The following is a 26,953-nucleotide window of genomic DNA, read 5'->3' on the forward strand; positions in this document are numbered from 1 at the left end:
AAAACAAAAAACCTTAAATTCTTAGAATGAGATGTAAAGTCAAATATGTATTATCGCCCACCTCTAGTGCATACCTCATGTTGAGATGTATAGTGTATGTCACTAAAGGAAAGACAAACATCATAACGCATCATCTGTCATGCTCGCTGAGTTTAGCGGGTGTACGAATGCAACAATCCAACGCACTAGACTTGGCCATAGGCGAAGAGGCAAATGACAGTTCAATTGCCTCAAGTTCCAAGTGAGATTATTGTTATTTTTAGTCTTGTAAACAAAGTAAACGTGTGGAGAGCGAGGCCCGTGCTCAGCAAAGCAGCCGCTGGAGGCTAGAATTAGTTCTAGCATGTCAGCAAAACTCCGCAGGCACAGGCAGGTTTACCAAGAAGTACTTTTTGGACTGACTACTTCAACTACAGGGAAATACTTATTTTCCATTTCAAACTGCTTGGAGTGACTACTTCAACTACAGGGAAATACATTCTAATCTGTTTCAAACTGCTTGGAGTGACTACTTCAACTACAGGGAAATACATTCTAATCTGTTTCAAACTGCTTGGAATGACTACTTCAACTACAGGGAAATACTTATTTTCCATTTCAAAGTGCTTGGAGTGAATACTTCAACTACAGGGAAAGACTTCTTATCCGTTTAAAACTGCTTGGAGTGACTAATTCAACGTGGGAAATACTTCTTTTCCATTTCAAAGTGCTTGGTATAGCTGCACATTGATGGTTTGAGAAGAAATACATGAGTATTTGAACTTAAGACTGTAGAAAAAGGAGAGAAAGCCAAGAAAAGAAGACGAGTGAGTTGAGTTGATGTGAAAAGGCAAAGACTAAAGAAGCCAATCGAGAGGAGCCAGCAGGCCTGTCAGGAGCAGCTGTAGTCCCTCCCCGGGCCGCCGGCCTGCTAAATGCTGCTGCCTCGCAGGGACGATGGTGGTGGTGACGGTGTCGGTGACGGTGACGGTGATGGTGGAGGGCTGCTAAACATGGCGGCGCTCTCCGAGGATGGGAGCTACGGATTAGTTAGTGGCCAGCAGGGCGCTGACAGAGTCACAGTTTTACACGTCAAGTTGACCGAGACGGCGCTGAGAGCCTTCGAGAGTTACCAAAATAGCACGGTGAGTCGTCTCTTTTACTGCCGGCGTCTGGCTGGCGAGCGGCGGCGGGCTGCCACGACAGTGCCGGGGAAGCAGAGTGCCACGCACGGCTAAAGCTGCACCTTCACTTCAGCCCTGGCCGGCAACAATACACCTTTTTTTCTCCCCTTTCCTTCAATTCAACGGCAGGGGACATTAAATCTGGCGTTTTATGTTTGTTTCGGAACTGTTATAGGAACTGACAAACTCGCTTTAGCCGAGAAAGTCTTGTTAATAAACCGGACAGCTTTTGCTAGCATTCTCTTAGTAGCGTCGCTGCTATGTTGACATTTTATTGCACTTTGCTTTTAGACACTAAGAAAAGTTTACATTTTGTTAACGTCGTCATCAGTTTATGTTAATACAACATGTGTGGTTACCTATGTTTGTAGAAGGAGTACATACATACATACATACATACATACAGTCACCATCAAAAGTGTACATCCACTTGTAAAGAACATCATGTCATGGCTGTCTCGACTTTACAATCATTTCTTATTTTTTTGTGATGTAGTGATTGGAGCACATACTTGTTGCTCACAAAAACATTCATGAAGTTTGCTTCTTTTATGAATTTATTATGTGTCTACTGAAAATGTGAGGGTCAAAAGTATACATACAGCTTGCTTACATGTCCCTTGGCAAGTTGACCTGCAATAAGGCGCTTTTGGTAGCCATCCACTGGGATTTTTGACCACAAAATTGCTGCAGTTCAGCTAAATGTGTTGCTTTTCTGACATGGACTTGTTTCTTCAGCATTGTCCACACCAGGGGTCACCAACCTTTTTGAAACCAAGAGCTACTTCTTGGGTAGTGATTAATGCGAAGGGCTACCAGTTTGATACACACTTAAATAAATTGCCAGAAATAGCCAATTTGCTCAATTTACCTTTAACTTTATGTTATTATTAATCATTAATTATATTTACACTTAATTGAACGGTTTAAAAGAGGAGAAAACACGGAGAAAAAAAAGACAATTAAATTTTGAAACATAGTTTATCTTCAATTTTGACTCTTTAAAATTCAAAATTCAACCGAAAAAAAGAAGACAAAAACTAGCTGATTCGAATCTTTTTGAAAAAATTCAAAAAATAATTTATGGAACATCATTAGTAATTTTTCCTGATTAAGATTAATTTTAGAATTTTGATGACATGTTTTAAATAGGTTAAAATCCAATCTACACTTTGTTAGAATATATAACAAATTGGACCAAGGTATATTTCTAACAAAGACAAATCATTATTTCTTCTAGATTTTCCAGAACAAAAATTTTAAAAGAAATTCAAAATACTTTGATATAAGATTAAAATTTGATTCTACAGATTTTCTAGATTTGCCAGAATAATTTTTTTGAATTTTAATCATAATAAGTTTGAAGAAATATTTCACAAATATTCTTTGTCGAAAAAACAGAAGCTAAAATGAAGAATTAAATTAAAATGTATTCATTATTCTTTACAATAAAAATAAAAAAAAATACTTGAACATTGTCAGAATTGTCAGGAAAGAAGATGAAGGAATTTAAAAGGTAAAAAGGTATAAAAATCCTAAAATCATTTTTAAGGTTGTATTTTTTTCTCTAAAATTGTCTTTCTGAAAGTTATAAGAAGCAAAGTAAAAAAAATAATGAATTTATTTAAACAAGTGAAAACCAAGTCTTTAAAATATTTTCTTGGATTTTCAAATTCTATTTGAGTTTTGTCTCTCTTAGAATTAAAAATGTCGGGCAAAGCGAGACCAGCTTGCTAGTAAATAAATACAATTTAAAAAATAGAGGCAGCTCACTGGTAAGTGCTGCTATTTGAGCTATTTTTAGAACAGGCCAGCGGGCTACTCATCTGGTCCTTACGGGCTACCTGGTGCCCGCGGGCACCGCGTTGGTGACCCCTGGTCTACACGTTTAAGTCAGGACTTTGGGAAGGCCATTCTAAAACCTTCATTCTAGCCTGATTCCTTTACCACTTTTGAGGTGTGTTTGGGGTAGGGCTGGGCGATATACTCAATATATTGCGGGTTTGTCTCTGTGCGATATAGAAAATGACTATATGGTGATATTAGAGTATACGTTCTCACGCAGTTGCTTTTAGCTGCTGGCATTACACGACAGGCTCTCCTCGCTCTTTCCAGTGTCTCCTTCTCACAGACAGCAAACGCACCTTCTTACACACGTCACATTCTTTCACGTCATACGTATACGCCCTCGATGAGCAGAGGTAGCAGCATGGGTAACGTTAGCTGTGATGCTAGCGCAGCCGTGCGAGTGGGTAATACGAGAGAGAGAAGGGGGGAATCTGGTAACAAATGAAGGAATAATTTATTCCCCCAAAAAACAGCAGGGGGTGCATTGTCTGGCGGTGGTTTGGCTTCAAGTGGGAATATGTCGAACAGACAACCGTAATTTGTCAAGTGTGGGGCAAAAGCGTTGCTATAAAAAGTAGCATTACTGCTAATATGTAGCATCATTTGAAAAGTCACCCGCTAGAGAATGAAGAGTACTTCCTCCGCATGTCAACATCTCCGTTCGGTGCCACACGCCCACGCCATCAAAATGGCGAGGCAAACATTTCCAGATCAACACCGTATGAAAAAAATAGTGATTTTTTTAGTTGTGATTTCCTTCTCTGCATGAAAGTTTAAAAGTAGCATATATTAATGCAGTATGAAGAAGAATGTATTGATGTAGACACATAGAATCATCATACTGCTGTGATTATATGCATCAAGTGTTCATTCAAGGCTAAGGCAAAATATCCACATATATATGGCCTTAAAATATTGCGATATTAAAAAAAGGCCATATCGCCCAGCCCTAGTTTGGGGTCATCGTCCTGTTGGAACACCCAACTGCGCCCAAGACCCAACCTCCGGGCTGATGATTTTAGCTTGTCCTGAGGAATTTGGAGGTAATCCTCCTTTTTCATTGTCCCATTTAAAGCAGCAGTTCCATTGGCAGCAAAACAGGCCCAGAGCATAATACTACCACCACCATGCTTGACGGTAGGTTTGGTGTTCCTGGGATTAAAGGCCTCACTTTTTCTCCTCCAAACATATTGCTGGGTATTGTGGCCAAACAGCTCCGTTTTTGTTTCATATAACATCACATGGACAAAGATAAGACCTTCCGGAGGAAAGTTCTGTGGTCAGAAAGTGCCTTATTGCAGTGAAACTTGCCAAGGGACATGTAATAAAATATTAACATTGCTGTATGTATACTTTTGACCCTCACATTTTCAGTAGACCCATAATAATTTCATAAAAGAAGCAAACTTCATGAATGTTTTTTGTGACAAACAAGTATGTGCTCCAATCACTACATCACAAAAGAATAAGAGTTGTAGAAATGATTGGAAACTCAAGACAGCCATGACATGATGTTCTTTACAAGTGGATGTAAACTTTTGATCGCGACTATGTTCATTTATAGAGTCAGAAGTATGCTAAATGTCATTACAAGTGTTACTGGTTACCATATGGTTGAGTTAAAGCTAACAAATAAGTACATATAAATGTAAAAAAAAACGATGCTGCATGGATTGGCTCAATCTGTGGATTTACAACTGAACCAACATTATTTAAAGTGGTGAATGTTGACATTTTTATGAAGCTCTATGGCAGGGGTGTCAAACTAATTTTAGATGGGGGGCCACATGGAGAAAAATCTACTCCCAAGCTGGCCGGACTGGTAAAATCACGGCACGATAATTGAAAAATAAAGACAACTTCAGATTGTTTTCTTTGTTTAAAAATAGAACATGCACATTGTGAAAATGCACAAATCATAATGTTGTTGGGGTTTTATATACTTACATGTTGTGGTTAATAGTATTCCACATTTATTTGTCCTTATTTATACTTTCTGAATAAATGATGTGGTAATGTTCATCAGTCAACTCATTGGTGTTAATTTTCAATCTATCAAGATAAAAAAATTATATAAAAATCAAATTACCGTACAGTATGTTATTTATGTAGTTTGCTCATTTTCCTCGACTGGTGCACTAACATATGTTTTTTGTTTTACATATGCAGCATCATCTACAAAGATACACATAATTGCTATTGCAACATCTAGCGGACACAATTAGAACAGCAGTTTCTTTCATTCAAAAATTTCGGCTCATTTTTATATTTAGCAAACTCTTCCTGCGGGCCGGATAAAACCTGTTCGGGGGCCTGATCCAGGCCTTGGAGTTGTAGGTTTGACACCCCTGCTCTATGGGCAAGGGATGAATTATAATTATTTTGCATGTCAGGAGAAGAGAAGGAATTGTCGATGAATCCCACTTTTTTCAGCAAAGTGTTTACAGTTGTGACCAAAAGTTTTGGTCGTGACTTAACGTTTAAGAAAACATTTTAGATGTCTGTTATATACTGATTTTTGGCCATATAGTCATTTGTGTCATCCTAGATCTTGACCCTACCACTAAGCGTGAAGCATTTAAAACATGGTGTGCTATTAAGGCACTGCATAACTAGATGTGTGTGTGTGCGTGTGTATATATAACTTGTTAATCTTGAACCGTACACCCGTGAAGGTGTGACACAGGTGAACTCCTCTTGAGAGAATTGAGAGTGAGTGGTGAAGTCAAGTTACCTGACCTTAACTTTGCCAACAACGATGCTCTTACATAACACCTTGGCTCGTGTCAGGACCGATGGACCCAAGCAGAGTGTTCAGATGTCTGAACGTGTGCTTTATGGCACGTCACGCGTGTGACGGATGATAACCACACTGGCTTTTGCCTGCACGGTCAACCAATTAAACATTCAGTTCATTTAAATGTAACTAAATGACAACGCGGGTCGTTGCTAAATTGAAGGAATTCTTTTGTGGCTGCGACCTAATTGGACGTGGTGACGTTGGTGTGCACGCCATGTTGGAGCAGCCTGCCATCTCTCGCTGACTGAGCAGCCAAAACTGCCTGCTTTTTGTTTCTGGCCCTGGGCAGTGTGTGTTGTAGCTGAAGCAGTCGTTGCGCTACGGATGGAAGCTCGGCTATCTTTGTCTTTCTGTGGTGATCTGAACTGTGTGTCTACTGGTTGGTGTGTGTAATGGTGGGGGAGGGAGTCAAGGCAGTCAGTTGCTTGGGAGTAGTCAAGTTTTAACAACCCGTTTTGTCCTGTTTAAGGTATAATCTTTGCTTATCTCCGTGTATGAGTTGGCAGGTCGTGTAGGGATGCTCTAGTGTAATAAAATGCAGATTCCACTTAAATATGTAGACGTAACAACTTTTTCAAAAGGATTTTATCCAGTTTTGAGAGAGATTCTCTGCCTAAACTTACTGTATAATGCAGCAGTGAAGCCTCTGCATATTTTGTGGTAGTCAACACCAGTTCAATTACACATGCAGACCCATACAAACAACAATCATTTCAAAAATAGCCTTTATAAAATATTCTGAGTTCAAGTTCAACTGTTTTCTATAATTATATATTTTTATATAAAACAATAAACTTCACTTTTTTAATGGGCATAGATTTAGAAAGTTGGTAGGTTGCTATCTGCCTAGTCCACACGGTCTTCTTGGTACAACAGGTCACTAAGGCTTTGCGGTGCCAAGATGGTCCTTTTAGTGTTAGATCATCTCCACGAGAACTCGAATACATTCTGGCCTCTTGTCTGGACGCAAACGCATACTTTTTTACTTTAAAAACGCACACTTTGAATATTTTCAAAACTTTTGTATAGTGCCGCCTACGGAAACGACCTCACAGACGGGATGTCATAATTGTGTGCCAATTATTTCCACTCTTGACAAATACGACGGCAAACGATGTTTGCCTGCTGGCTTTAAACTTAAAAGAAACAAAAAAAACTGAAAGAACCTATTGTATTTTTAAGCGTAATATACAGCTACTTTTACTATGTAGTGACAAAAAAAGCACTGTTTACTGTAGTATCGACTCAAGACATGACGTCATGGGCACCTCTGATTGGCTAAAATTGCTTTCCAGTCCTTTATTCAGTGGTTGTCAAACTTTTTTCAGCAAGTACTATCTCTAAAAAACTTGGCTCTCCAAGTACCACCATAATGACCAAAATTAGAATGCAATGACCTAGTAGGCTTGTGTATTCACTAAAAACAGGGCAGAGGTTTTATTTAACAAGTGCTGTATTTCCCAGGCTATATAAAGCGCACGGGGATATACCGTTAAGCCGCACCTACTAAATTTGAGAAGAAAAAAATCTTGTTTTCATATATTAGCCGCATCGGACTATAAGCCGCAGATATATACCTTGTGAAATTAGTTATTTACACAAAAAATATTTTGTAAATGTTTATTTACATACCTTATTTGTTTCCAAACTGTGTCTGTAACACAGCAGTAAATGGCTGATCAAACAAAACATAGGTCATCCTCCAATCAGCTAAACAAACTCAATAACTCCACGGTGACGTTTTGACGAATTTATTGAGGAATTTGTGAAACTGAAACAATACAAAAAAAATGCCATTGTAAGTTAATAATACTAACACCAACACTCATAAAACGTGTTAGCATACTAGCTAATGCTAACGACGCTAGCTTCGTTACATTATGATAGCATGTACAAATATGCATGAAAACACTCCTACAGACATCACACATGGGACGTTTTAATAAGTAAGAATTGTTTTAGTTAAACTTTGAAACTTACAAATGTTGCTTGGAGTGATAAATTAAGAATCTTTTCGAGCAAAAGCGTTATGGACGCTTATTTCCGGTTTACAGCATCAAAACATTTTCAACCCGCAAAAACCCTGAGCGAACGCGTACAATAACACACCATTTCAGTCCTCTCCTTGTGTTTAATCCAAACTATTGAACACGAAACATTATTGGCATTAGTGAAAAAAAAATCCCATAAATTATCATTTTAATCATTTATTGAGTGTAGCTAATGAACATTTATGAAGTGGCAGAAACTTTAAAAATCTGCATGACATAGTTTCTGCAGGACGGTTGCAATCCTGCATATGGGAGTGTGTGGCTGCCCTGATCTGTGTGGCTGCCCTGATCTGTGTGGCTGCCCTGATCTGTGTGGCGGCTAACAGCTGAGAGTTTGGATTTTTTGTATTAATGCACATATATCAAAAGTGAGAAAAAGTAATTAACTATTATGGTAAGCAACACATGTTCTCTTTATTTTCCCTAAACTACGCATTGAGACTATTTAGTGTGTTTTATTCGCTTAACGGTACTTGATTAATCAAAGAAACTATTACTAAGAAACTCAACGATAATAGTCGCCCTGCATGTTTTGCATGCTTTTACCAGAGGAATTTGGGTTTGTAACGCTGGTCCATGACTCGCCTGACTGGAAAGACTCTACCAGTAATCGTTAACATTTGCATGGTTTTAAACTGTGGTTTCCCTTCACTTGCAGAATGTACCCTCTCTGCAGCCAACAATACAATTCAAGGGACTCCAAGGGGTAAGAATATTTTTCCCCCTGATTTTTATGTCCGACTCGGATGATGACTGTCTACATCATTAAATGTTCTTGCTTTTTATTCTTCATATGCCTTGTAGCAACAAAAACAGCATTAGTTTATTAATTCTTTGGCCTGGTCAACCTAATCAGCTACTTAACTGTTTCTCTTTTAGCAACTAATCTTTGTTATTAGGAGTGAGTGACTAAAGATAGCTGGAGTTGTGCGTATTTATGGAGTAATTAATTATACAACTTGTGATCTTATGAGAGCGCTGTGGGGGAAGGGACAAAAAACTAAATAAGGAAAAAACCCAGGCATTATGACTAAACTATTATTAGCTTCCTTTTTTAATGGTTTTAATCAAAATTCTAATTGAAATACTTGGAACTGAATGAATGAACAGGCTAAAAGTCAAAGACATTAAAATGCACAATGATACTTTGATTTCTTGCCTTCCCCTAAACCATGGTCCCAATCCTTTTCAAATCTCCATTTGATTCACATATGGTACATTTACTCTCATAGTGCCATGCAATCAGTCCCATCATTCCCCTGTTTGTTATTAACGGTAACTGCCACATTTCAGATTGTTTGGTAGGACTGGTTCTTAGAATCCCTGATGAAATCAGCACAATACCGGTGAGACAGTTTAAGTGGGATTGGGAATGGCACTGAAAAAATATTCAAACATCCAGGAAATGATGCTATAATGCCGTGTTGGATCACAATGTGATGACATTTATGCAAAAATATGATTGGGAAGAGTGGGTGAGTATGGGCCGGCCGGGGACAGGGCAAGAAGGGAGAACCATGTTTCAGCACGGTACGGTACTAACGGTACGGCATGAATGTGCCCTAATAAATTTGCATAAAAGCAGCCATTCCATCTCCTTTCTCAACAAAGCTATTTTTTTTATACATCTGATTATTTTCAACAATGCAATTATCCTCACTTCGTTGAATCATCCTGGGGTTTCCTTGTCTGAATTCTTTCAGCGCATTAAAATACCCAAGACAGATTCCTCCTCAGATGCCTCCCACAATTTTGATTTCTTCCTGTCCAATGTTGGCAAAGACAACCCTCAGGGAAGCTTTGAGTGCATCCAACAGTATGTTTCGAGGTAATGGCTGAATCGACTCTTTGTGTTCCCGTTGTCCACCTTTTTACCTCACATGCCTCATTGTCTCCAGCTCAGGGGCCTCTCACCTGGCTTTGTTGGCGACGGTACAGGACAAGGTCACAATATGTGCCACCAATGACTCCTACCAGGTGACCCGGGAGCGAATGACCCAGGCTGTAGAGGACACGCGTGAACGTGGGACCAAAGTCATCAAACCTGGTGGCCAGTACAGAGGCAAGGCTATACTAACACTTGATCACACATTACCAACCAGCAGATCTTGTTTGTTCAAATGCCGCCCCTTTTCAGAAGCTGAATAGGTTAAAACTGACCTGACTCCATTTGAAGCCAGTATGGCTACTGATTAGGTCATTCTGCCATTTTGGTCTGTTCCAGATTAACAGTACTGATATTGGCAAATGTAGATGTTTGTGTTGCACTGACACACCTGTCGCCTGCTGCTTGTTTTTCACACTTATCACTTACAAACAATCAACAATGATCACCCAAGTGATGTTTTGGCATACCGTAAGAACTGCGTAATAGGAAACCAGGACATAAATCATGTTTCAAATAGGGTAAAGAATGCGTATGCAGTCTTTATTGTAGCGTGTTGAACCAAAGGATTTTTAAAATGCTGACAGATTACAACAAAGTTGATCACACATATGGTAAGGATAAAGCTCATTATTTACATCTAAGCCACTTCATGGTGAAACCTATAAGCCTGGCTCATAAAATCTGTTCAGCAAGCTTGAAATTTTCTCCGGTTTGTTTGTTCGGGCCCTGGGGATAGATTCGCATTAACTATGCTCGATAGAAACTTGGAAATGAGGAGACCAACAGACTAAACAGGTAGTAAAAAAGCTTGTTAGCAACCAGCTGTGCGGGGTGAGCATCTAATTAACAATCACAAGAGAATCCTTTAATCTATCTATCTGGATACATCTTAAGATAACAAAACTAAGCTTATAATTTTCATTCTGCCATTTTTAAAGACAATATGTGGTAATGAGCTATCTTGGAACAAAGTGGGCTTTATTCTGTTATTGTTAACAATCTAACAAAACCAATTGTATGTAGCCTTGTTCTCCTGTAGTTGATCAGAGTTTCTGCTTTTTGACGCAGAGGTAAGGACAGGTGGGGTGTTACTTCGCGCTAACCTTAATCTTATAAAGGGCTTTAGAATTTCATAATGCCTAAGAAGTGGAAATCTGAAAACACTTAGTGACTTAGCACATGGCTCAGCAACATCACAGAGTTCTTTTCATTCCATTCACTTTTCTAGGCCAAGTCGCTGCAGTCTATTTTGGAGTAGATGTGAAGTCACTGGTGTGATGGCACTTCCGTTCTTTGAATACTAGAAAAAAGGTGTTTGCATAAAATGCTAACAGAAACCACCTTCGTCTAACATTGAATGTAATTTTTTTAATTCCAGGGGTTGGGTATGGTGGAAGCTGATGCATTTGCTTGTTTGATTACTTGTAAATGGAGAGTGCTTGGATTTGTTGGTTGCTCTCTTGTCTACATTGTTGGGAGCAAATTAATAACAACAAAAGTTCAGAAATATTATACATAACTTAAAATACTTGTCATACATAACTAAAAAACGTAGTAGCCTTTAGAAGACCACCTTGCTAATGGCACTCTAGTTGGTTAACATTAAACCTTGTGTCTCTAGGAAAGCAAGTCCACGTCCGTAAACCAGCACTGTCGGCTCCTGATGTTGTCCCGGAGCGCAAGCGATCCACACCTATCAACCCAGCCAACACTATCCGCAAGTGCCTTTCCAACAACCCTGTGTCTCAGCGGCCGTTCCGGGATCGTATTGTTCACCTGTTGACACTGAGGACCTACAAGAAACTGGAATTACTTGCCCGTTTGCAGCGGGATGGAATCAACCAGAAGGACCGGAACTCCTTGGGGACCACTTTGCAACAGGTATAGTAAAGTGTCACATTGTTTAAAAACGCTTTGAAACGTTATTTAAATTTAAACCTGGACGCTCACCCCAGTGACCTGGACCCCCTGGTGCCTTATTTTAAACCCATAGTCTCAAATCTTGGTCTTATGTCCGTTTTATGTCTATGATTTTAAATGGGAACAGCAGATGAATACTTCTGTTGTTTGATCCAGTTTTTAGCCTTTCAGCAAAAATTAAATCAGTCTTTTATAGACTTTGAGCAGGTAATCCATGCTTTAATTTCATCATGTTCGGACTACTGCAACTCACTTTTGTTGGAGTAAACCAGGCCTCACTCTCTTGATTTTGGTTAGTCCAAAAAAAACATGAGCACATTACCCCCATTTTAGAGTCCCTTCACTGGGTCCAAGTTCATTTTAAAATCTTATTGTATGTTGGAAAATCTCTTAACGGATCAGCACCAGTGTGTTCTATATATATCAGACCTTAAATCTGCCACGGACGGCGTGGCGAAGTTGGTAGAGTGGCCGTGCCAGCAATCGGAGGGTTGCTGGTTACTGGGGTTCAATCCCCACCTTCTACCATCCTAGTCACGTCCGTTGTGTCCTTGGGCAAGACACTTCACCCTTGCTCCTGATGGCTGCTGGTTAGCGCCTTGCATGGCAGCTCCCGCCATCAGTGTGTGAATGTGTGTGTGAATGGGTGAATGTGGAAATACTGTCAAAAGCGCTTTGAGTACCTTGAAGGTAGAAAAGCGCTATACAAGTATAACCCATTTATCATTTATTTATTTATTTATAAATCTACACCCTTTCAAGGTCTCTAAATTAGTCGGCTGAACAATTTCTTCTTCTTGTCCCAAAAACCCGATTAAAATTCAGAGAGGATTGCACATTTTCTGCTGCGGCTACAGAACTTTGGAACAATCTCACTCTGGTTATTCGGACATCTCCCTATTTAATGACTCTTAAATCACGTTTTAAAACAGTTTTACTCATTGGCTTTTAAAATCAACATGAGTTGTGTGATCTTGGTCTATTTTATTCTGTTTTATGTATTATTTTTCTTTTTAAGTCAAATGTTTCTGTCTTTAGTTTTGTCCTGCTTTTGAATGTGTAATTGAACTACTTTGTACATTTTGTAAAGCGTATTGTTTTTTAAAATGTGCTATATAAATAAAATTGATTAGATTGGATTAGGACTTGAAAGTTGAAAAGATTTCTTTGGCTTTTGCTAATCGTTGGACACTATTTGCATGCACAGATGTTTGACCCCCTTGCAGTTTCTAAAGATTTTTCACAGTTCTTGTGCAGTCATAGCAGAAATTGAAACTGTTCTTGTCTGTTCCAAACAGGTGGCAAACCTTAACCCCAAAGACAACACATTTTCACTGAAAGACTTTATTTACCGTGAGGTCCAGAGAGACTGGCCTGGGTACTCTGAAGACGAGAAGACCCAGGTGGAGCGGATCCTTGTTCGGTAATTTGTCTACATGAACTTTTCTTTAATATTGAACTATTGACCGCAACGTGTTTTTGTTTAAAGATAGTTGCGGGGGAAAAAAGATGCTTTATTCTTATTTACATTTAAGAATCAGAAACTTGCAATGATGTGATGCATTTTCTTTCCACACAATTATTCTATTTGCTACCTTCTAAACCCTGGGTCCCCAAACTCTGGCCCGCGTTTTAAAATAAATAAAATAATCGCCCTAAAATTACAATTATTCAATTACGTTATTATTCAATTACAATATTTTTTTTTCAATCTGTCCTGTCCAGCCACTCATTTTAATCATATTGTTGATGTAGTTGCTCATATCTGCTGTACAGATTTACTTTACAGAACAGAAGTGTGGGATACTTTTGCTGTTGCCTTATTGGTATCTTTTTTTAAACATTTGTTTATTGAAATTTTTTGACACACAGTTAACAGAAAAAAAAAAAAATTTCCCCTCTCACCCAAAAAAAAAAATTAAATCAGGCAAATATTGATATAAAGCCACAGACAACTGCACTTCCGAATGGCCCCAACACGGTGCAGCAATACACAAAAGCAAACAAAAGGCTAATCAATTAACCACAATTCAACCACGTCTCAATCGGGGCCAAATTTAAGATTACCGTAATTTCCGGACTATAAACCGCACCTGACTATAAGCCGCACCAGCTACATTTAGGGGAAAATACAGATTGCTCCATATATAAGCCGCACCCGACTATAAGCCGCAGGGTTTTGATGTGTAATTAGCGTAGTATATAGGGGTTCCTGCTACCACGGAGGGGATTGTCGGGACAGAGATGACTGTTTGGGAACGCAAAGCGTCCCATTTATTAACAATAAATCTTTCAATTATTCAATCAAACTTTCACATCTTTGACATGGCGAACAGCATTCGTGCAGAGTACAAATAATACAACGCTGCAAAGTAATACAAAGTGCTCGCCTGTACGTTATCAAAATAACCAGCCTACCGGTATATGAAAAGTCAGTCTTTAATCATTGTGTCGTCGTCTTCCTCCTGCGTACTAAAACCACCGAAATCCTCTTCGTCGGTGTCGGAGAAGAACAGGCCGTAAATAAGCCGCACCCTTGTATAAGCCGCAGGGACCAGAACGAGGGGAAAAAGTAGCGGCTTATAGTCCGGAAATTACGGTAGTCTCATTTACACATTTTTAGAAAGCACCCCATACTTCTTGAAATTGTACACAACCACCATTGAATGCCAGCCCCATTTTCTCTAATTTAAGGAAATTAAGAATATCTGTGATCCAGCAAGTGTGGTAGGGATGCGCTGCAGCCTTCCAGTTAACCACAATAGGTCTTCTAGCCCAGTGGTCCCCAACCACCAGGCCGCGAAAGACAAAAAAAAAAGAAAATGTTTGTATTGTTATTTTTATTAAATCAACATAAAAAACACAATATATACATTATATATCAATATAGATCAATACAGTCTGCAGGGATACACTCGGTAAGCACACATGATTGTATTTCTTTATGACAAAAAAAATAAAAAATACCATACCCCCCCGCCCCCGGTCCGTGGGACACATTTTCAAGCGTTGACTGGTCCGCAGCTACAAAAAGGTTGGGGACCACTGTTCTAGCCAACAAAGTAGTGAATGCCAACCAGATTATTTTTGGTTTTGCTGAGAGAAGATGACAGAGGGGCAACTCCGAATAGTCCACTTATTAGTGCACAAATGACCAAAGACAAAGTATTAAGCATTTCAGTCCAAAAACTGCAGAGAGATGGGTAGAGCCAAAACATTTGTATTAAGTTAGCTGGGGACTGTTGGCACCGATCACACAATTCAGATATTCCATCATACACTTAGCTAGTCGAACCTTAGCGTAATAAGTACGATTTATTAGCTAGCATTGGATGAGGCTGTGTCTTGCACAAATAGAAGACTTTACTTAGACTCTCTGTCCAGCTATCCTCAGATAGGGTCACTCCCAAATCCTCCTCCCAAAGTGACTTCATTAAATTTAGAGACTCGGGGCGTAAAAGTGAATTTTGGTTATACATACGTGTGATTGATCTTTTTAAAATTTAAAGCAGTGTCAGAAACACGTCTAAACTGTCAGTTGACAAATCTGGAAACCTCGGGAAAGTATCACAAACAAAACTGCGGATCTGTAGATACCTAAACAGGTGTTGATTAGGGAGTGAAAATGTATCACAAAGTAGCTAGAGAGAGGCAAAAGTGTTGTCAAATGCCTTATATTTAGTGTTTGCCAGAGCAGGAGTGGATAGAAAGAAAGGGGAAAAAAGAAGACCGGGGGAGAAATTCTGGGGACAAGACAAAAAAAACATAGCCCAGTCCGCGGCCAAATTCTGTTAACCCAATGTGAGGCCCGAGTCAAAAAGTTTGGGCATCCTCGTTCTAAAGTGTCTTTGCAAGACAATATAACCAAATATTTTCCTTTCTTCAACAGCAAACTTGGGCTTCCTCCGGAGGCGCTCACATCAAACAACTCTCCCAAAGACGGTGTACCTTCGTCCCCGCTGGTACCTTTTGCAAGTGACGACACGGACACAAACCAATCATGGTTTGGGAATCTCACATTTGTTTTCTCATCGCAGAAGCGCCAGCCAGATTTTGACTTCATAGATCCTTTGGCTCCAAAGAAAGCCCGTATCTCCCACCTCAGCAATCGAGGACCAGCCGCATCTTTACCCTCGTCATCCTCAGACCGCCGTGAGGAGGAGGAAAGTCCCAGCACTAAATGCTCGTCCCTGCCCTCCAATGTCATCTTGGGCCCTCCCAGCCATCTACCAATTCCATCTCACCCTCCAGCACCCTCTCACCAGCAGCCCAGTCCAGCCTCCAGCTCCAACTCCCCCAGCACCCCCGAAGGCTGCGGCACCCAGGACCTGCCCGTGGACCAGAGTTCCTCCTGCAGGGACCCTTCCCCAAGTTCTTTGTCTTCTGATAGAGCCCTTCAGGAACGTTACCAGCCCCCCATCACAGTCACCAGATCAGCTGCCTCCCCGAGCCTTCCCCCCCGTACCTCACTTACTGTTACCTCGACTGTGATCAGCAGTCCTCCCTTGCCCAGCTGTGACAACAAGAAGTTCAAAAAGAAGTCCAAAAAGCACAAGGAGAAAGATCGCCAACGAGACAAAGGGAAACGGACAGAAAGGGGCAGCAACAGTTCCCCAAGCGTGGCCGAACAGACTGTGGAGAGTCTGAAATCTAAAAAGAGGCACACCGTGGAGGACGATAGAAGAGAAGTCAATGATAAGAAACCTCACATGGATCAAGGTGCGTGTCTAAAGTTATCCTTCTCAACCTTGTTTTTCCCTTCATTTCATTTCACATACTTCACTAACAATTGAACGTGAGTTAAAATGTCTTCTTTTTGATACCAGAGACTAGTTGGTCTGGTAAACGTTGGAACGGCCTATGGATTATTCTCATCCATCCAGGTCATTGTATTCTGCAACTGGACTATTCAGTGTAGGCCAAATATCTTCTAAGTCGAACTGAACAGTCCAGTTGCCATCGATTGAATGCCCTGTGATTGCAAGTGTAACCGGTTTTACATTTTGGACGTGTGTCAATAAAACAAAGTAGCCTACAGTAGGGAAGGGGTTCATGTGGCCCCATTCCTGGGTGGATCTTACAGTGCAGTCTGCTGAAAATGATGCAATGCGCCACTCTACAACTGACGCTGTGGTCAAAGTTGGAATTGTCACAAAACACATTTGAAAACATTTAACAGTATGCTGCCATTTGGTGGCCATAGTGGATAGTGCATGCCCCAAATTTGTCACGTTTCACGTGTCAGGTAAATGGCGATGAATGGTGCCATATGAATCCCCTTCCTACTGTATATTTAACCCTACATATTGAAACTTATTTTAACATACAGTACAGGCCAAACGTTTGGAGACACCTTCTCCTCATTCAATGTGTTTTCTTTGTTTTCATGACTATTTACATTGTAGATTGTCACATCAAAACTATGAATGAACACATGTGGAGTTATGTACTTAACAAAAAAGGTGAAATAACTGAAAACATGTTTTATATTCTAGTTTCTTCAAAATAGCCACCCTTTGCTCTGATTACTGCTTTGCACACTCTTGGCATTCTCCCCATGAGCTTCAAGAGGTAGTCACCTGAAATGGTTTTCACTTCACAGGTGTCATAGTTTTTGATGTGACAATCTACAATGTAAATAGTCATGAAACTAAAGAAATTGCGTTGAAATTAGAAGGTGTGTCCAAACTTTTGGCCTGTACTGTAGGTCCTATAAACCAGTGGTCCCCAACCTTTTTGAAGCTGGGGACCGGTCAACGCTTGAAAATTTGTCCCACGGACCAGGGGAGGGAAGTGGAATATTTTTTAAATTTTTTTATTTTCATAAAGAAATACAATCATGTGTGCTTACGGACTGTATGCCTGCAGACTGTATTGATCTATATTGATATATAATGTATATATTGTGTTTTTATGTTGATTTAATTAAAAATATATTTTATTTTTTATTTTTTATTTTTTTCCTTGCGCGGCCCGGTGGTTGGGGACCACTGCTATAAACAACATGCTGTCACACCTATTGGTACAAACTACACACACTTATTGGTACAAACTACATATCACACAACTTCAAGTTGCAGTTGAGTTAACTACAGCTTTGATTTTGTTAAGACACCAAGTCAAATTTTACAGATTTCTCCCGAATTATTGTACTGTAAAGCTTTAATATTATCATTTTAGAATCTTTATTATAGTGCTTATCAGCATAAGGTGATCGCATAGGAAATGATTATCCCGAGGTAAGTTTTGTCCATATGTTGCTTGCATAGAAACCAATCAGTCAAGATGTGGAGAAAGAACAAAGAATATTCCTGAAGTCTAAAAATGTGCTCTATGCTCTCAGACTCCCCAGAGAAAGCCAAGAAGCCGAGCCAGTCGACTCTTTTCTCAGCCACAATAGAGGTGCCTGATTATGAAACGTAAGTTGCCGTGATCTACATAGTTTTTTCTGAGGGTCCTCCAATCAAGTGAAAGTTTGCGTTATCAGAGTGCAAAGAGATGAGGAAAAGCAGTGCAGAGGCTGAGAGGGAGGTTCCATTCCTCCTCCTGCTATCTGGAACAAGCCAAACTCTTCTCAAAACACATCTGCTTTTAATCTGATTTTAATGTCGACCAGAACCGTCCTCCACGTAAAAGCTTTAAACGGCACTGTCTACTCCACTCCATAATACTTTACAGTTGAACATGTAAAGCTCATTTCAGAAGTGAAACCACTTCCATTGAAATCATGTCATCTGTAGTGATGTGCTGATAGATACTGAAATATCGATACCGCTGATACCAGATCTTTATGCGCTAATATCGATTCTCAAATTGAAATTTGTGATACTTTACTGCAGGGGTGTCAAAACGTTTTCCACCAGGGGCTGCATCCTGAAAAGTCAAAGTATGCCGGGACATATTGGTCATTTTTTTGTTTAAAAAAAGAAGCTAAAAATATATTGTCAGCTTTGTATTATGTTTTATATTAATTATTAGTTCAATTATTGAAGTTTTTCCCATAACATATGGATTTGTTTGCCTTTTTTCCTTACTTTTTCACTGTTTTTCCCCCATGTAGGAATAGAATAAAAATAATAATAAAATGGTGTAACTCCATAAGCTAGTGTGTCAAAAATGCTGCCTTTACGAAAATATATTATTTTTCAGCCCTTTGAGACACTTGTGATTTAGGGCTATATAAATAAACATTGATTGATTGATTGATTATTATGGTTGTTATAATTTTTCTAATGAATTCATAAGTTAGTATTTTTTTTTTTTTATTAATTAACTAAATGTTGTTTAAATGAAGTATATTATTTTTATTTTGCGAGTTTCTAATGTTTTAGTTCAGAAGTGTCTAAACTTTTCCACCAAGGGCCGCATACTGAAAAGTCAAGTATTGGGGGGCCATTTTGGTAATTTTTTTGTTTAAAAAAAGAAGCTAAAAATATCTTGTCAGCTTTGTATTATGTGAGTAAGTATATTATTAATTATTAGTTCAATTATTGAAGTTTTTCCCATTACATATGGATTTGTTTGTTTTTTTTTACATGTTTTTTTCCCCATGTAGGAATAGAATAAAAATAATAATAAAATGGTGTAACTCCATAAGCTAGTGTGTCAAAAATTCTGCCTTTATGAAAATATATTATTTTTATTATGGTTGTTATAATTTTTCTAATGAATTCATAAGTTAGTATTTTATTTTTTTATGAATTAACTAAATGTTGTTTAAATTAAGTATATTATTTTTATTTTGCGAGCTTCTAATGTTTTAGTTCAGAAGTGTCTAAACTTTTCCACCAAGGGCCGCATACTGAAAAGTCAAGTATTGGGGGGCCATTTTGGTAATTTTTTTGTTTGAAAAAAGAAGCTAAAAATATCTTGTCAGCTTTGTATTATGTGAGTAAGTATATTATTAATTATTAGTTCAATTATTGAAGCTTTTTCCCATTACATATGGATTTGTTTGCTTTTTTTCCTTACATTTTCACTGTTTTTTTCCCCATGTAGGAATAGAATAAAAATAATAATAAAATGGTGTAACTCCATAAGCTAGTGTGTCAAAAATTCTGCCTTTATGAAAATATATAATTTTTATTATGGTTGTTATAATTTTTCTAATCAATTCATAAGTTAGTATTTTATTTTTTTTATTAATTAACTAAATGTTGTTTAAATGAAGTATATTATTTTTATTTTGCGAGCTTCTAATGTTTTAGTTCAGAAGTGTCTAAACTTTTCCACCGAGGGCCGCATACTGAAAAAAGTATTGGGGGGCCATTTTCCATCCATCTATTTTCTACCGCTTATTCTCTTTGGGGTCGCGGGGGGCGCTGTAAATATTTTATTTCATAAAAAATCAAAATAAATGTTAAGAGATGTTTATATATATATATATATATATATATATATATATATATATATATATATATATATATATATATATATATATATATATATATATATATATATATATATAGTTAAAGACTAAACTTGGTGTAATTGGTGACTAAGTATATTATTATTATTGGTAAAACATAATCAGCTTCCTGTCATTAATTTTTATTTTTTAATTAGTTTTACTGTTGTTGTTTTTTGTTGAATATACACATTAAGTGTATTTGCAGCAAGTGGGTATGGCTGATACCAGCCTGAATTTTGCTTGGTATGGAATCTTAAAGGAAAAGAGTTGTCCCCCACACGACTAGTGATCTGTGCCTTTTTGTGTTGTTAGGAAGTACAAGGCGCTGGCGTCCATGGACCAACGACAGAGCTACAAGAACGACTTCAATGCAGAGTACGAGGAGTACCGGCAGCTGCACGCCCGCGTAGAGAACATCACTCGCCGCTTCACGCAGCTGGACTCTCAGTGCCGCAAACTGACACCTGGCACCAAAGAGTATCAGGTCTGTTTTTCTTCTTCTTATACTTTTTTACCATTACAGCTTTCTATTATGAGGATAATACTGTACATACATTGGGATCACATCAAGTCTTTTTTGATGATGTTTTCTAGAAGGTGCAAGAAGAAGTCTTGAAAGAGTACAAAAAGATGAAAGAAGTAAGCAAACACACTGAAATGTCTCTGAATGACTATTTCCACACAGAGCGGCCTCCACTTGAATACTGTAGATTGAAGGTCGTTGCAATGACCTGTCTTATCACAACAGCAGCAATCACCAGCTCATTTTTCATTTTTCCTTTTCCACACGCAGATATCAAAGAAAAATTGTTCATATGGACTCTGTTGCTTACAAAAATATAATCAGCTACTGAAGCACACAATCCTTTTATATCTTTTATATATTTATTTGAGAGATGTTCCGATCAGGGTTTTATGCTGCCGATTCCGATAATCCATGAGGGAGATGGGCCGACACCGATCACGTGTATTAAAGGCCTACTGAAACCCACTACTACTACTATCAATGATGAAATCTGAACATTGCAACACATGCCAATACGGCCGGGTTAACTTATAAAGTGACATTTAAAATTTCCCGGGAAATATCCGGCTGAAACGTCGCGGTATGATGACGTATGCGCGCGACGAAGTCAGTTTAACGGAAGTTATGGTACCCCGTAGAATCCTATACAAAAAGCTCTGTTTTCATTTCATAATTCCACAGTATTCCGGACATCTTTTGCAATTTGTTTAATGAACAATGAAGGCTGCAAAGAAGACAGTTGTAGGTGGGATCGGTGTATTAGCAGCGGACTACAGCAACACAACCAGGAGGACTTTGTTGGAGAGCAGACGCGCTAGCCGCCGACCTCACCTTGACTTTCTACGTCTCCGGGCCGCCAAACGCATCGGGTGAAGTCCTTCGTCCTTCCGCCGATCGCTGGAACGCAGGTGAGCACGGGTGTTGATGAGCAGATGAGGGCTGGCTGGCGTAGGTGGAGAGCTAATGTTTTTAGCACAGCTCTGTGCGGTCCAGTTGCTAAGTTAGCTTCAATGGCGTCATTAGCACAGCATTGTTAACCTTCGCCAGCCTGGAAAGCATTAACCGTGTATTTACATGTCCACGGTTTAATAGTATTGTTGATTTTCTATCTATCCTTCCAGTCAGGGGTTTAATTCTTTTGTTTCTATATGCAGTTAAAGCACGATGCTATCACGTTAGCTCGTAGCTAAAGCATTTCGCCGATGTATTGTCGTGGAGATAAAAGTCACTGTGAATGTCCATTTCGCGTTCTCGACTCTCATTTTCAAGAGGATATAGTATCCCAGGTGGTTCAAAATACAAATCCGTGATCCACAATAGAAAAAGGAGAGAGTGTGGAATCCAATGAGCCAGCTTGTACCTAAGTTACGGTCGGAGAGAAAAAAAGATACGTCCATCACTGCCTCTCAAGTCCTTCACTGTAACGTTCCTCATCCACGAATCTTTCATCCTCGCTCAAATTAATGGGGTAATCGTCACTTTCTCGGTCCGAATCTCTCTGGCTCCATTGTAAACAACGGGGAATTGTGAGGAATACTAGCTCCTGTGACGTCACGCTACTTCCGCTACAGGCAAGGCTTTTTTTATCAGCGACCAAAAGTTGCGAACTTTATCGTCGATTTTCTCTACTAAATCCTTTCAGCAAAAATATGGCAATATCGCAAAATGATCAAGTATGACACATAGAATGGATCTGCTATTCCCGTTTAAATAAAAAAAAATCATTTCAGTAGGCCTTTAACCCAGTGGTTCTTAACCTGGGTTCGATGGAACCCTAGGGGTTCGGTGAGTCAGGCTCAGGGGTTCGGCGGAGGTGAAGACACACCCAACTCAGACTCATCGTGTAAATAAAAACTTCTCCCTATCGGCGTATTACGGATACGACAACAGCAGAAGTCAGACTGATTTGCAAGTGTGTCATTTGTTGTGAGTTTGTGTTGGTTTTGTTGTTTGAACAAGGTGATGTTCATGCACGCTTCATTTTGTGCACCAGTAAAAAAAACATGGTAACACTTTAGTATGGGGAACATATTCACCATTAATTAGTTGCTTATTAACATGCAAATTAGTAACATATTGGCTCTTAACTAGTCATTATTAAGTACTTATTAATGCCTTATTTGGCATGGCCTTATTATAACCCTAACCCTCTAATAATAATAATAATAATAATACAGTTTATTTATAAGGCGCCTTTCTGGGCACTCAAGGACACCGTACAAAATCAAAACAATAAAATCAAATTGGATAAAAAACAACAACAAAGATAGAGAAGATAAGATGATTACTTACAATGAATAAGCAGTCAGGAATGGGTGTGTTTTGAGTCTTGATTTGAAGACGGATATTGAATCTAAGTTACGAAGGTCTGGTGGTAAAGAGTTCCAAAGATGTATGGCAGAGCGGCTGAAAGCTCGGGCACCCCTGGTGGACACTTTAAATACAGGGACAGTGAGATGGATGGATGAAGAGGATCTTAGGGAACGTGAGGGTGTGGCCACATGGATCAGGTCAGAGAGATATGATGGAGAGAGGTTATGGATGGCTTTGAAAGCGAGGAGAATTATTTGAAAGTGGATACGATGTTTGATGGCTAACCCTGGCCCGAACCCTCTAACCCTAACCAAATAACTCGAAATTAAGTCTTTGCTACTTAGAATATGTTCTCCTAGTGTTCAAAAAACTCTAAATTAAGTCTTCACCCTTGCTCCTGATGGGTCCTGGTTAGCGCCTTGCATGGCAGCTCCCACCATCAGTGTGTGAATGTGTGTGTGAATGTGGAACTACTGTCAAAGCGCTTTGGGCTCCCTAAAAAGGGGTAGAAAAGCGCTATATAAGTACAACCCATTTACCATTTACCATTACTTTGTTACTTAAAATATGTTCCCCATACTAAAGTGTTACCAAAAACATATAACTTTGTCTTGAATTTGAAAAAAAAAAAACATTTTATTTTTCCACTAAAGAAGGGTTGGGTGAATGCGCATATGAAACTGGTGGGGTTCGGTACCTTGCAGCACAGTCCTAACTAACAAGATGTGATGTTGTGGTTGCAGCACAGTCCTAACTAGCAAGATGTGATGTTGTGGTTGCAGCACAGTCCTAACTAACAAGATGTGATGTTGTGGTTGCAGCACAGTCCTAACTAACAAGATGTGATGTTGTGGTTGCAGCACAGTCCTAACTAACAAGATGTGATGTTGTGGTTGCAGCACAGTCCTAACTAACAAGATGTGATGTTGTGGTTGCAGCACAGTCCTAACTAACAAGATGTGATGTTGTGGTTGCAGCACAGTCCTAACTACCACGGGGACAAACAGCGCTGTGAGTACCTGCACAACAAGCTGGCGCACATCAAGCGGCTGATAGCAGACTTCGACCAGCGCCGAGCCCACACCTGTTGTTGAGGTGCCACCACTTCACTGATCAGTATTGCCAACGGGGGGCCGGAGGGTCCGACTAGCTCTTATTTATGAACAACCTCCAAAATTGCTGCCTCGCTCTCCCTTTCTTCCTTTCCTTCCTTTCCTTCCTTCGCCCTCCTTCCTTTTCCAACCTTTGATTCCACAGGCTTCGTTCTGGCCTGACATGTTCAGAATCTCTTCTGACTTCCCCTCATTCTTGGCTTTTCCCCATTTTTTTTTTCTTTCTTCACTCTGCAGTCCTGTGGATGTTTCCACCAGTAGGGGGCGACTTGAGGAGTCAATGGGTTTTGGGGGAAACTCTTCCTATGTTTGAAGGACTTTATCTTGCAGGGGGGAAAAAACATATTTTTGAGCTTCAGAGAAATTATTATATTTAAGAAAAATAAGAGGGAGATGTATTTATTTTGGGACTAGTAGAGCAAAAAAAAAAAAGAGTCCGCAGATTAAAGTTTTTGTTAAACAATGCAAAAAACAAATTACCGTGGGCCTTATGTGTTCTGACATTGTGAAGCCATTTTGCACATAAGATGCAGATGTCATCTCATTTGGCAAAGATACGCTGCTGACATGAGAACCAGCGGCCAGGGCGTGAGACGCTGACGTGTCCATGGATTGTAAACTGTTATCACGGCCATGTAGAGGGAAGGTAAACACCCCCTAGGGGGCAGTGTTGCCGCCACCAACAGTGTTTCATGTCCACGGTGCCTTCTAAGGTGTTTACACTCAATGTTGGTGGAGGTGTGGTGACCCTTAGTCTATACAAAGGAACTAGGACTGCCTGGAAACAGGCTGTATTTGTGTTTGTGTTTGTGTTTGTGTTTGTGTGTGTGTGTGTGTGTGTGTGTGTGTGTGTGTGTGTGTGTGTGTGTGTGTGTGTGTGTGTGTGTGTGTGTGTGTGTGTGTGTGTGTGTGTGTGTGTGTGTGTGTGTGTGTGTGTGTGTGTGTGTGTGTGTGTGTGTGTGTGTGTGGCAAAGAGCGTGGAAGGTGTGTTACAGATTGTCTGCCTGAATGGTTGTACTCTGGTGTGCGTGATTAAGAAGACAACTAAAAATGTGGAGGGAAAAAAAAAGAAACTTGAAAAAAAGCTGCTATAGTATTGGACCAGCCAGAACATTCAGGATCTGCCCGGCTGGAGTGACAGAGACTCTCGTGTCGTGTTTGTGGCTCTTCACCAGAGACAAATGTATCATGATGTCAAACGGATTTGATCAGTTTCAGTTCTGCAGAGCATTGAGAGTTCAGAGTAGATTTTCTTCTTTATATTTGGTGAACATTGACAGAATGCATTCTCTGAGAAACGATGGAAGTCTTTATGTTAAAACAAGGGACATTTTGTTTACAAAGCCTGTGTTAGAATCTCAGTAATTAAAATACTCTGGTACACGTGGTAGGATCTCTGATTAGTGACTGGACTGACTTCAAACAAGGACCGGTTCATGTGTCTGGACGAGTACAAACTACCATTTCCCGGTTCTTCACATCACATTACGTTTCCTCCGAGGTGAGGAAGCAATCACTCTACAAGCTCAGTGCTTTTGGTTCATAGCTTTCTCCGCTGTTACTCAGATTCTACTGGTTCCCAGTGGACCGGCTCTAACTATGCAGGAGCGAAGGGCTTTGACATTCTGTGCATGTAGTGCACCTGTGTACATGTAGTGCACCTGTGTACATGTAGTGCACCTGTGTACATGTAGTGCACCTGTGTACATGTAGTGCACCTGTGTACATGTAGTGCACCTGTGTCGCTACATAGCCAAAGATGGAGCCTGAAGTTGAATTGGTCTCATGAGAGGAGGGGAAGAAGAGGGGTGATCAAAACAAAGTCTTAAAGTGAGAAAGAGGAGAACATAAAATACACATCATTCTTTGGCAGTATTCAGCCACAGATTTAAAAAAAAATGAAGGATCAAGATAATATGAAAATGTACAAAACATTTCAATAAAAACCCACTTTGCTTTAACTTCAGGTATTCTGTCTTCTATTGTGTGTCGCATGTGGATGTTTCTTTAAGATGTCTTGCATCATACTGTCACTTAGATGCCTTCACCTTACATGTCATTCACACTTACAGTGCATACACTTCTTTATGTGCGCCAGAAATACAATGCTAGTCAAGAAAAAAGTGTGTAGACAGAAAAGGGAGAATGGAAGCGTTTTGGTGTAAAGATGAAGGTGAAGTTATAACACTGAAACACCCTCAGGAAGAGCTGCTTTAACACATGGCTAGAGAGTTAGTTGCTAACATCCATCCACAGTGTTTTAGCTACTTCTAAATCACTAATCCTGGCCTCCGTGGCGACAAAGTAAGTTTCTTACATGTAGCATTATCACTGGAGGACGAGGAATAGCTAAACATGCTTCACTACACACCGTAGGAGGATACAATAGCTCACCACCGTCACAATGTAAACAAACGCCATGGGTGGATCTACACCTGACATCCACTGTAATGATACCAAGTACAATAGTCGATACTACTATGATTACACCATATATATGTGGATATGTTTAGTCCATGTCACGATACACCATATATATGTGGATATGTTTAGTCCATGTCACCATACACCATATATATGTGGATATGTTTAGTCCATGTCACGATACACCATATATATGTGGATATGTTTAGTCCATGTCACGATACACCATATATATGTGGATATGTTTAGTCCATGTCACGATACACCATATATATGTGTATATGTTTAGTCCATGTCACGATACACCATATTTATGTGGATATGTTTAGTCCATGTCACGATACACCATATATATGTGGATATGTTTAGTCCATGTCACGATACACCATATATATGTGGATATGTTTAGTCCATGTCACGATACACCATATATATGTGGATATGTTTAGTCCCTGTCACGATACACCATATATATGTGGATATGTTTAGTCCATGTCA

General features: G+C 39.5%; 1 protein-coding gene and 1 long non-coding RNA gene across 3 annotated transcripts in view; one reads left to right on the plus strand and one right to left on the minus strand.

Annotated features, from left to right (window-relative positions):
* LOC133660266 (uncharacterized) overlaps positions 1–26,953 on the minus strand; it is a 29,235-nt gene that overhangs the window by 866 nt on the left and 1,416 nt on the right. The window lies entirely within an intron of this gene.
* ell2 (elongation factor for RNA polymerase II 2) lies at positions 673–25,135 on the plus strand. 2 transcript variants are annotated; one of them, XM_062063477.1, is made up of 12 exons: positions 673–1,124; positions 8,521–8,568; positions 9,566–9,690; positions 9,761–9,924; positions 11,372–11,631; positions 12,969–13,093; positions 15,560–15,632; positions 15,708–16,389; positions 18,014–18,089; positions 20,393–20,564; positions 20,675–20,719; positions 23,624–23,857. In XM_062063477.1, exons 1-12 carry the CDS (start codon positions 915–917, stop codon positions 23,636–23,638), a joined length of 1,995 nt encoding a protein of 664 aa, XP_061919461.1. In that variant the 5' UTR covers positions 673–914; the 3' UTR covers positions 23,639–23,857. The 2 variants fall into 2 exon arrangements, with proteins under 2 accessions (XP_061919461.1, XP_061919453.1); XM_062063469.1 differs by lacking the exon at positions 23,624–23,857 and adding an exon at positions 23,897–25,135 and having other exon boundaries at positions 678–1,124.

This window comes from Entelurus aequoreus, linkage group LG01 (assembly GCF_033978785.1).
Source record: "Entelurus aequoreus isolate RoL-2023_Sb linkage group LG01, RoL_Eaeq_v1.1, whole genome shotgun sequence".
NCBI classification, from domain to species: Eukaryota; Metazoa; Chordata; class Actinopteri; order Syngnathiformes; family Syngnathidae; genus Entelurus; species Entelurus aequoreus.